The 11792-nt window shown below is 39.4% G+C and overlaps 1 protein-coding gene across 4 annotated transcripts; it reads right to left on the bottom strand.

The window, feature by feature from the left end:
• Window positions 1–1010: 1010 nt before the first annotated feature.
• LOC148369639 (ras-related protein ralB-B-like) lies at window positions 1011–11416 on the bottom strand. 4 transcript variants are annotated; one of them, XM_088331747.1, is made up of 6 exons: window positions 11258–11389; window positions 7869–8009; window positions 5800–5931; window positions 5513–5721; window positions 1600–1774; window positions 1011–1505 (listed from the first exon to the last, which is right to left on the bottom strand). In XM_088331747.1, exons 3-6 carry the CDS (start codon window positions 5911–5913, stop codon window positions 1398–1400), a joined length of 606 nt encoding a protein of 201 aa, XP_088187873.1. In that variant the 5' UTR covers window positions 5914–5931; window positions 7869–8009; window positions 11258–11389; the 3' UTR covers window positions 1011–1397. The 4 variants fall into 4 exon arrangements, with proteins under 4 accessions (XP_088187873.1, XP_088187874.1, XP_088187870.1 ...); XM_088331748.1 differs by lacking the exon at window positions 11258–11389 and adding an exon at window positions 8123–8281; XM_088331744.1 differs by lacking the exon at window positions 7869–8009 and having other exon boundaries at window positions 11258–11416.
• Window positions 11417–11792: the final 376 nt, after the last annotated feature.

Below are 11792 nucleotides of genomic sequence, written 5' to 3'. Positions count from 1 at the left end.
GTTTTGTCTCACCAGGCAGCTCTTTTCCACCCAAAAATGAACTGCACTCCTGCAGCCGCGAGCCATTATATTCAATAATATGTACCCGCGGGCGAGGACTGGCAGTTTTCTTTCATTGGGTCAGCTGGTTGATTTTTTTTTTACAAAGTTATTTTAGCCTAAAACGAATTAGTGCAGCTTTGGTTCCTAATCCCATATTGCTGCGATGGGAGACCAGCAGAAACCACTTTTGTCAGGAGGCGTGCGGTTCTAGCCCACCTGAAATGAAATGCACGGTTGTAGGTGCAATCCATTACTACCAGTCGACTATTTCTGAGAGCGCATGAAGAGAGAGCAAATGAGTGACAGGCTTCTTTCTGTTCTTTCCACCTGAATTCATGCAGCCGCGAACCATCATCTCCAGTCGACTATTACTATGTTTAGTGGCCGGCAGAGCGTATGTAAAAAAAAATAGGGAGGTGGGCTACTTAACTGATTTTTGCATATCTGTGTGGTTTCTATTAAGAGTGTTCAACGAGGGATTACAGTAAATTAAAAATATTGCATATAATTTACCCAATTTTTATTGATGTTTTCTCATTTAAGGAAAAAAGAACATAGAAAAACCTTTTTGTGATAATTTTTATCATTTTAATTATTGTTTTTTTTGTTAAATTATTTTTCACCACAAACAGATATGAAATATAATGAAAATTTTAAAAAAATATGGTGAAGAATGTGGTAAATCCAAAGAGAGAGCAAAATTATTAATAACCTGTATTACTTCCTGGGCTAAGGTGACAATAAATGATTAAAAAAAAACTGAAGCCTCTCAATTTAGGCAACCTCATCTTAGCTTTATAAAACTGCTGCAGAAAATTATTTTTAAACATTTAAGATGTACGGAGTGCCTCAAGATTTTATAATGGGAAACAAAGTGTGCATTGGCTTATAGAAGCCGGAAAAACAGTGATAATAACCCTTTTTGGGGGGGAAAGTGATATATAACTGCTGCACAATAAAATCAACTCTTCTATAACACACAAAAAAAACTGAGGATATTTTATTTTCTAAGATTCCTTTTACCATGCTAAGTTTGTTATGAAAACACACATGATCTTTTTAACATTTCGAAGCGTGAAGAGAATGCAAAATTTGTCCAGAATCAAATATTTGATGTGGATATGTGATTAGATCAGAAGCAAGAAAAGGGTCCACAAAAAGTAGGTTGGCACTGTTGACTGTTTTAGATAACCACAACTGCAAGCTGTGTTGTGATGAAAAACAGCCCACTGTAGCGACTTCCCATGACACGATTTCAGGCTGAAGAGGTTCTCATGATAAAAGTCGAGAGGAGTTGACGTAAGTGATTGTCGGCCGTCCGCAGCAGTTGTGCACTCGGCGTGCTTTTCAGCATGTTAAAGTATGCAGCAACGCTTTTTCTTCTTCTTTCCACTTGGCCCATTTTTGTCCGTGCTCTCAGCCATTTTTTTCATGCGTACCTCACGCATGAGGTCAAAGAATACCTGGGAATCAGGGTGAAAACAAATGCTTATTGACAAAATGTAAAATAATGGAGTCATTTAAACGAGTTAAAAACTCTTGAAAAGGTATGTGTACCTTATCCACGTTGGCTCTGGTCTTAGCTGAAGTCTCCACATACTGAACGCGCCACTCGCTGACTTTCTCCATCACCTCCTCAACGGGCACTTTTCGCCGGTCTTCCAAGTCCGACTTATTCCCCACCAGCAGCATGGGAATGGATTCCTCTTCTTTCACACGCAAAATCTGCTCCCTATAGGAAGAAGTCATAGAACATACCTGTTTTTGCTCAAACTTACAATGGCATCACAACTTCTTGACTCCTCCTAACCTAGAAAGCGTACACAGAGAGCCCCGCGCATGATATACAAAAGAAGAAGTACGGAAAGAGACACTGTAATCCCTTGTTTATAGTTCAGATTTTTTTTCACTCACGTATGAATATCCAAAGTACAAAACCTAGCACGTAACAGACCACTGAACTCCCAGTAAACAAAGTGACGTGATTTTGTCACGATTGCCATGGTGCCCAATTGGCCCCGCCCGTGTGGTGCCAGCAGCGGCTCGTTGACGGATTGGCTTCTAGGTCTCTAGCTTCCTATAAGTCCACGCCAGAATGCTGCCTAACGTGCATGACTACCCATTTCCCGTAAAATAAAAGTCTTGTTTGAGAAACGTCACGCTTTTGGGTCCTGATCCTGTTCCGGTTCATGACAGATTTACAACGCAGCCAAGAGCTAACGTTAGCAAACGTTGGAGATGTTAAAGTTATGAATAACTTTAGATTTCTCTTTGGTAAAGTAACAATATGTTGCCTCAAAAACTATGTTGATTTACATTAGAACAGATGTAGACATTCTTATAAACTTTATCCACATTGAGTTGGTGCCGTGCACAACCACATAACTCTAGTCGAAGCAGACACAATATAGATGTGGCTTGGGAAAGCGTACAAATTACACCCAGTTGCCCAGCATCTCAGGATATCTCGTTTGCATGTACCCCATGCACACTGTTGACCAAGTTTAATATGCAGTGTTCTCGTTTACCTGCGTCCCTGCATCCTAGACGCATCATTTTTGCTAGGGACGCATCGTCTCAAATCAACGTGCGTCCCCGGGAGGCAACTTTTTTAAACAAAATTGTCATTATTACCCGATTACTTTTTTTTAACAAAGATTTACCACCCTGCAAACTTTTCGTCAGGCAGATCCGCCATTGTTGTTTTGGTCTCGCGGTTCGAGTTTTCGTCTGCACACCGATCTCGGCGCTTCGAGATCACGTCATTGTTGTGGTGGGTGTCGTCGAGGGAAGGTGAAAATCAAAGCAAAATTGGTAATTTCTTCAGTGTCAGTAATAAGTCGAAACATAATGCAGAAAGTGATAACAACGGCAATAATTACGGCACGAAAAAACGGCGGAGAAATTCACACCTGTCAACCTGTTCGGTTTTGCCATACAAAGTACGCTTATTTTGCATCATAAAACGTGTATGACGAACAAGAAAATCTGAACGGATAAACGCAAATTTGTCAATTTTTGTTACCATCCGGTATACACCGACTATCACGAAACGGCAAATCAATCAAGTCAAACCAGTTCGAGTTGTGTAGTGTAAGGAAGTTCGTCTTTTTTTTTAGAGAACCGGCTTTTTCGGCTCAACTCATTAAAGAGAGCAGGCTCTCAAACGGCTCACTTGCTTTGATGATTGATATTACGAATTATGTAGTATAAATAAGTTAAGAAAAAAAGGAAGTATAAAAGTAGAAAATAAAAAAAAGACAGGTTTGTGGTTATCCCTTTAATCGGTATATTACGAACAATAATTTGATGCAAAAAATGAATTAATAATTTGAATTAAAAAATGTATTATTTTACTTAATTATATTTGCATGTATTTTTTCCTTCTACGGTGAATGTCCAAGCTACTTAATTTTTAAACCTTTTTATAATAAACCTCATTCATGTCGAGCAACTCGGTATCTCACAACAAAATGTTAATTAACAATATATATGATATAACGAAACACATGTACAATATAACAGGTTAAACTACATAAATAAACACGTTAGAAGAAAATATGGTGAAAGATCATTTTGTAAGGGAAAAACCAACATTTTGCAAGGGCATGGAGCCGTGGAGGTTGACAGGTATGGAAATTCTTTGAAAGATCGCGGAGGCAAGGAAAACACGTGTGTTCAAGCGAACGATTTCGAAGAAAGAAAATAAACAAAAGAATACTCTTAGCAAGAAAAGGACTTTTCTGCCAAAATGGACTAAATTTTATTCCTGGTTACGCTATGAGGAGGATGATAATGGATTGGACCTTGAGAAGGCATTACAACTGTGGCGGGACAGCAAACCACGAAGACCACGGACCGACTGAAGAGATCTTTTCTTCCTCATGCCATGAGGCTCTTTAACTCTACCCGGCAGAGTAAAAGCCCACATTACACCACACCCCCTACATTGCATATTACCGAATTTTATTGCAATATGTATTCTGTGTAGCACTATTTAGATATTCTATATAACATGCTACAGTGGGCATTTGCACGTCACATTGGGTATTTGTATATTGTATTCTTTTTGCTTTATTATTGTATTGTTCTCAGGTCAGGGATGCTGCTGGAAATGTGAATTTCCCTGCGGGGATGAATAAAGTATCAATCTATCTATCTATATGAACTGAAATATCTGAAGTGATAACTGCTTTGTACTACCAATTAACTGATGATTAAACCTGAATGAAAATATGGATTAATATAATTATTTCAGCAATATTATTTTGTATAATGTACAATATTGTTGTGAACTGAAAAATGTTGAAGTGATAACGGATTTGTATTACCAATAAACTGTGATGATTAAAACTAAATGAATATATAGATTTTTATTATATATTTGTCACCGATTTACAATTTCAACCTCGATAACACTAAATTTTGGGGACCCGTAGATCTCTGTTGGGACCCATAGATTTTTGAGCATGCGAGTCCGCGGGACCCATCACTTTTCAGAGGTAAAATGAACACTGAATATGTAAAGAAAAACAAAAAAGGAACGAAAACCAACGAAATGGACATGGGAGGACAGAAAGTCCGACTGCATTGGGTCGGCTACGTGCAATGTGATTGACTCATCGTGTTTAAGAGCGTAGCTTAGCCATAGGTCAATTGTCATAAGGGTGTGCACTAGGGCTCCTTGATTAACTGAAATCCAATCAACATTGCTCTGGAAAACTAAACATTAGTATTTTGCACATTTTACTAAGAGTATGTCGAGGTGCTTTCAAAAGTGGCAATATGGAGACTCCAAAAAGACCAGTGACTAGTGACATCATACAGACACCTCTTTTCTTCTCAACAGTCTGATGGCTCGCAAGCGGGTTAAAGCATGTCACTAGTATCAACCCTTGAATGCATAAACGGGATTAAAAATTACTCAATGGTTTGTTGTTCTTCAAAATCTTTAAATAATTTAAAAAAACATATGTATGGCATCATGCCAATAGTATTTTTACTTTATTCCCCACTAATTACAGACTCCACTCATGGAAGAATGTATGTACTGGTAAGGGCATGCATTCAAGAATTACGTACAAGACTCGCACAGAAAATGCACTTTCCTTTTAAAATCGAACATCGCATCAAAATTGCAATACTTGTCTGAAAAATCACAATCAGATTTTTCCCCAAATCGTGCAGCCTTAGTGTGCACAATTCATGTATTTTTTACCCCCCAAATGTTGTTTATTTTAACTGTATTTTTTTTTATAACTTGCTTTTCTAGTAAAATAAGAACATTTATACTGAAACAAACCAAACAAAATCGATAACATCGCTAAAAATTAGCACAATAATATATTTCTTCCCAGAGAAGCTAGATATAATCTCCCAAAATGAAAACACTGTTAAAATGAACACAATTTTCTGCCAATGGGTTAAGAACTTATATTTTGTAAAGCCTGAAAATAAATTCCAGTCCCACCTTAACTCGGCTGTGGCCATGAAGGACTCGTATTCAGTGATGGAAAAGACAAGCAGGAATCCTTCCCCGCTGCGGAAGTAGTTGTCTCGGATTGCGGCGTAGTCTTCCTGGCCTGCCGTGTCCAAAATGTCGATCTGGACGTCCTCGCCGTCCAAGACCACCTTTTTCCTGTAGCTGTCTGCCTTGGTGGGCTCGTAATCTTCCACAAACTGCAAGCAATCACACAAAGCATGGAAGATTATGAGAAAAAAAACTCCTCATTTTTAGGGAAACATGAGCGTTCCCACCTCATCGTACATGAACTGCAGAGTGAGGGCGGATTTTCCCACGCCGCCGCTGCCCACCATTATAACCTTGTGTAGCGCCAGAGACGTCTGGTTCTTGTTTTTGCTTGAGGCCATTACGCCTCACAGCTTCACCTGCACAAAGGAATCGACACATTTATTCAATCGTCAAAAAATGGTTGAAAACAATAAGTTTACATAAAGGCAATAATCTGATTGCATTCCTGGAGAAATCCGATTGTTTACATGCCTAGAGGCCAACGAATAACCGCGTATACATGGATTTTGCAAGTATTTAGATGACAAGAGTGCAGCAGGGGTGACTTTATTACAAAAATAGACATTGTTTCTGTATTTACCTTTCCACATTTAGTAAGGATGTTTTCAATTATATCACCACCAAATTCAAAAAAGGAACGTACAAAATTGAGTTCCATTGCGGTGTCATCACTGTTGTGTTTGTCCGTGGCTAGCCAAAAGCATGGACTAACACTATATATGGATCGATACAACAGTAGCATCCGCTATATAGTGATGGATGCACTTATAGAAATGTCGCAGATAAATCAATACAAATGGTGCTTTTAAGCAAGTAAGCGGAAGTTGAATGGTACCTTTTGTCTTTGTACTACAAGTCCCAGAGCGCTTTGCGGCATAAAAATATCCCAGATGAAAGAAACTGCACATTAGCAAGAGCAATCAGATTATTGTACCGTAACGTACAAGTACAGAAGAGGAATCAAAATCAATATACCAACCCAACTATTGCAGTTAGAGTAATCACTGTCGGCCTAAGAAACAAATAGGATTTCTGTGTGCATTTACATGGCTTTATACAATCAGAACACTGGCAGTACAGACACTCCCCTACTTACGACCAGGACATTACTGTAGTGCTTCTTTCTGTCGCTATTGTGAAGGTCACCCAGTATCCACCCAGAAGTTAAAAAATAAGCTTCCTTTTCCCAATTCATGTGTAAACATCTCTTCTTCACCTGCTTGTAATCCGACCACTGCCACCAATGTAGCGTGTCGTTTTGTGAGGGTAATGGATTGCTCCTTATTCATGAAAAACTACTCAGAAACACTTATGGTCTCTTTGGAGAGCAACAACCGTCAGCACCCGTTTATTGTAAACACACCGAACTCTCTCCAAAACTGAACTCTCGCAACGACTCTCGCGACATTTGTCGCCCTTCTGACATCAATTATGCGCACCTCACATTCTACGCCTACACCAGGGGTGTCCAAACTTTTTGCAAAGGGGGCCATATTTGGTGTGTTAAAAATGTAGGGGGCCCAACCTTGGCGGACGTTCTTTACATATAACAGCGATTAATTCAAATGCATTTCAGCGAGCCGTTCCGTGTTTCTCATTTGCTTTTTTATTTTAATTTCAGCTATCTTAAGCATATGTTTTGGTTCATTTGAAGGATGCATATCAAAATTCAATTGACATTGAAAAGTGAAATTAAATATTCACTTAACTTCACTTTTTTTAACACTAACTTTTTTGTAACAGTTGAAGAGAAATAATTGTACTCTTGGGTGCAAATTACATTTGAAACATAAAAAAAATATCTCACCATGGCAGTTTAATATTTACAGATTTTTTAAACACAATAACAGAGAAATTGTCATATCAACAAGTGCAGGGCTCATTTAAAATATGACAGTAACTATAAATGTTGATTGGCACACCTCTCTCTCCCTCTTGCTTGGCGAACCCGGGGACAGGACGCGCGGTGGTGATGTGCGCACTAGAGGTGTAGCACGCTTTGTGCGTACCTTACAGTCCAACCCTGCAGGCTTTCACTCCAGAATAACAAACAAACATAACCCCCCTCAATGAAAAATGATGACTTGTCCGCATTAGTGTGATGGGTGAAACTGAGATCTGGAGTGCAGGACATAGGCCAGGCCTGGCTCAATGGCAGTAGTATTGATGCGCAAGATGTCTTGTAGGTGAGAGTCCGATAGCCGTGTCCTCACATGGCTCTTATTTAAGTTCATAACCGAGAATGTCTTCGCACACAAATACGTCGACCCAAACAAGCTTAGCATTTTCTTACCAAATGCTCAAATCTCTGGAAACCTGTCCTTATTCAGCTGTCGGTAAAAGTAGGCAAGAGTAAGCTGCTGGTGCTGACCGCGGATCTCTGCATCACACTGCAGCTCAATGACCTCCAGCTGCAAATGGTCTGGAACATCATCTGTGTCCACGGAGAAAGGTGAGGAAAAAAAAGAGTGATCTCCTTCTCGATTTGCAAAGTCATGAAAGCGTTGTTTAAACTCTTCAGCCAGAGATGAAATATCTGACGCGTACCTCCTTGTTTGCACACTGACATCGCTCTGTGGAAATCTGGACATGATTTCTTGCAGCGCTGGAAAGTGTGCAGTACTGGGCTGGGTCCACGACAGGTGTCTTTCAAACAGTTGCAGCTTGATTCCAAAGGCCTTGACATGTGAATATAGTTGGCTAATGACTGCATCTGGTCCTTGGAGACTGGTGTTGAGGACAGTAAGATGCTTTGTAATGTCAACTAGAAACCCCAAATCAACCAGCCAAATAGGGTCACTTAGTCCTCCCATAGGTTGTCCTTTTTCAGCCAAAAACTCGCCGATTTCTTGCCTAAGTGAGTAGAAGCGTGACAGTGCAGGACCTCAACTGAGCCATCTCACGTCATTGTGATAGACAACATCTCCATATTCCGCATGAATCTCGCCGAGAAATTGTTGGAACTTATGGTGGCATAGTGCTCTGGAGCGGATATAGTTAATTGATTTTATCACCGGTCCCATAACATGTTCGTATCGGAGATGTTTAGCACACAGAACTTGCTGATGAATGATGCAATGGAGTTTTACAGCTTTCCCTCCTTCTTCACTTACTTTGTTACTTATTAGTGTTGCTAAACCTATTTGTTTGCCAGTCATCGACGGCGGGCCATCCGTAATTATCCCAGAAATTTTATTCCACGGGAGTTTCATGTTATCCACGGCAGCGAAAACAGAAGAGAATACATCTGTTCCTCTTGTTTGTTTTTTCAGGCTCCGTAGGTCAAGTAGTTCTTCAGTAATATTCATTCCGTTGTCTACTTCTCTCAAAAAAATAAGTAACTGAGCAGTGCAAGCTAGTGAAAAAAAAAGTCAAACTCCTATCCTCTGACACCCAATTGTCTTTTGATGTCTGATGACACCTCCTCAATCCTGCGCGCCAGTGTTACGTGCCAGGCAGACTTTGGCATACTCTTGCTGCTTCTCAGGACAGATATTTTTTACCATTGTCATCACACAGTCTTTGATAAATTCACCCTCGGTGAAAGGTTTGCAATGCTTTGCGATCAGCGCTGCTACCTCGTAACTAGCCTTTGTAGCATTCTCGTTTGACTCTCGAGCTTTTGTAAAATATTGCTGCTGTGACATTAAGCTAGCTTCAAGATGTTTCAGTTTCTCGCTGCGTTCATTACCTGTTATCTTGTCATGTGCGTCAGCATGTTTTGTTTGGTAATGTCGCTTTACATTGAACTCTTTAAAAACAGCCACTGTCTCTTTACAAATGAGGCAGACACAGTTGTTACGTATTTCAGTGAAGAAATAATCCAATTTCCACCCATTCTTGAACGGTCGGCCCTCGCAGTTAACTTTTCTCCTTTTGTTAATTATCGCCATTTTAGGAAATTGGGGGGGGCTCACATACTAATTTGCTGTTCCTATTTGAGCCTCTTGATAGAAGCATTAGAACACGCAGGTAACAGCGCTGCTGCTCAATGTATTACTGGTACATAATTCTACAAGCGGGCCAGGTGTTATTGAATCTATGACGGAGGCTGTAGGCCAGATGAAAATTGACCACGGGCCGCATTTGGCCTCCCGGACGGACTTTGGACATGTCTGGCCTATACCACCTCCAGCCCGCTGAGAACATTATTATTGTTTAATATCTCGTGCATCCATTCAATATGGTTGGTGTAAAGTGTAAAGAAGAGGCGATCTGTTTCTTTTGAAATGAAAGTGGGATAAGAAAGATTGATGCTGTAGAGATAATTGTGGGAACGCTTTTTTCGGACACTTTTTACCACGGAGCAGGACCCCTTGAAGCGCATCCCCCAAAATTAAGTTAAACTCAACTTTACTTATCTTCATAGAGCATATTCTTTTACGATATTCTTTTTTTGTAAAAACAAAACAAAAACAAAAAAACAACACAGGTTACTTATACACGCCTTAAACATACTTATATAAACCTTGAACATACATTCCACACAAAATATAGCACTGAAGCAACTTACAAACAAATTCATTTTACGATTGATCGTCCCGAACCTCGTTCGTAAGTAGGGCAGTGTCTGTAGTCTGTTTCCAATTGGATTATTGCCTGAATGTAAACGTACCCCTTGAGTAGATGGCAAACAGATTACAAAAGTTCTGTCCAAAAGACGTCTTTATTTGGTTTAAAATAATTTTTAAAGATGACGTAAAGGACGAGTTTTTAAGGGCCAAATATGGACCAATTTAGACGAGGTGAACACATCGACTATTTTTGGACGAAATTTGTTCCACATTATCCGGGTTAAAAAACAAACATAAAAACATTACATTTTTTAGATTTTGGGACTCAATCATGTCCAAACTGACCAAATTTAGCCAATATTCTAACGTCCAAAAGACATCTTAAAATACTTTTTATTTTAAACACAAACGTTGAAAAGAGTGTTTTCTGATGCTGAAAGCAAGACTACTGTATTTTTATACTAGATTTGAAGGGACTAAACAAAATTAAATCTCCAGACAATTTGGGGACTAAATCATGACGAGAACGGACCACACCAGACATAGCCCAAATTCTAACGTCCAAAAGACGCCTTTATTTGGTTAAAAAGCGAAAGTTGGGGAAAAAATAACAATAACAACAACTTTGAAGACAATGAAAGGATGACTTTGTATAGGGTAAATATGGACCAATTTAGACAAGGTGAAAAAAATGGACTAAATTTGGATGGGCTAATCACAAGTAAATTTGAGACGTCTATTTAAGGGTAAAATAATGTCTAAAACGGACCATGCAAGATTTATCCCAAATTCTGCTAATTTGTGTTTTCGTGGCTAATGGTGAGGAAGCCCGAAAAACAATTACATTTCTATTTTTCTCAAACAGGAACAATAATTCAAAGTATGTCCGTAAACTGACAGCCTATCAACGAGTTTCGACACGCCACCAAATAACTCGTCTTGGTTCCGCCCACAAACTTAACTCCTATGTTGATTGGGTCAGAATCTTTCAAAGAAGACCTCGAGAATCGTATTATTGGATGAAGTGAGTGACGCTCAAGGGATATGCTGGTTCCGATTGTACTCTCCCTCCCACGGGGAAAACAATGAGTTAGAACGACGTTACAGTTGTTAGGGGAAAAAAACAGTGAGCATAGGATACATGTACAGAAGACAACCAAACACTCACCAGCTAAGACTTGTTTCACTTGTTTGGAAAGTTTTCCGCCATCGAGCGTGGCAAAGGAAAATCTAAGTTGAACTAACAGCAGACTTTTTGTGCCCCACCTTGCGTTGTGGCCGAGGCAGCCAAAGATTGAAGCGCGACAGAAGGACTTACTCTAGCAGCTCAAAATGTCAACGAAGACGGCCAATGTTGTGCTCGTTGAAATGTATGAAAAAGTGGTGCAGATTCCACCAGATGACCTTAATTGATTGTGAATTAACATATGAATAATCCATGCCTGATATAAATGTGGAGTTCCAAGTGCATCCAGCTAACATAAAAACATTGGAAAGAGGCTCGGAGTGATACATCTTCGTTCAGTTGGATCAAGAGCAAGAACTCTAACCGGATATGACGCACATAACGTCCTGACATTAATTGAGTTTATGACATTTATTAACTCCGCAACTTACTTCTAATACAAATTATACAAAAACACCTGATATGTAAATAGAATGATAAGAATAAATAAAACGATTAAATAAAAAAAAAGTGTTGA

Source organism: Urocampus carinirostris, chromosome 3 (genome assembly GCF_059441175.1).
Source record: "Urocampus carinirostris isolate Australia breed hairy pipefish chromosome 3, RoL_Ucar_1.0, whole genome shotgun sequence".
In the NCBI taxonomy this organism is placed as follows: Eukaryota; Metazoa; Chordata; class Actinopteri; order Syngnathiformes; family Syngnathidae; genus Urocampus; species Urocampus carinirostris.
Note: the sequence above shows the minus strand (reverse complement) of the source record. Positions and strands in the feature narration are given on the sequence as shown.

Coding starts and splice junctions, on each gene's coding strand:
- LOC148369639 (XM_088331744.1), bottom strand. CDS start 5,913: ATGGCCTCAAGCAAAAACAAGAACCAGACGTCTCTGGCGCTACACAAG. Junction 1,775..5,512: donor ATGGCCACAGCCGAGTTAAG/GTGGGACTGGAA, acceptor TTCTTCCTATAG/GGAGCAGATTTTGCGTGTGA. Junction 1,506..1,599: donor CCAGAGCCAACGTGGATAAG/GTACACATACCT, acceptor CCTGATTCCCAG/GTATTCTTTGACCTCATGCG.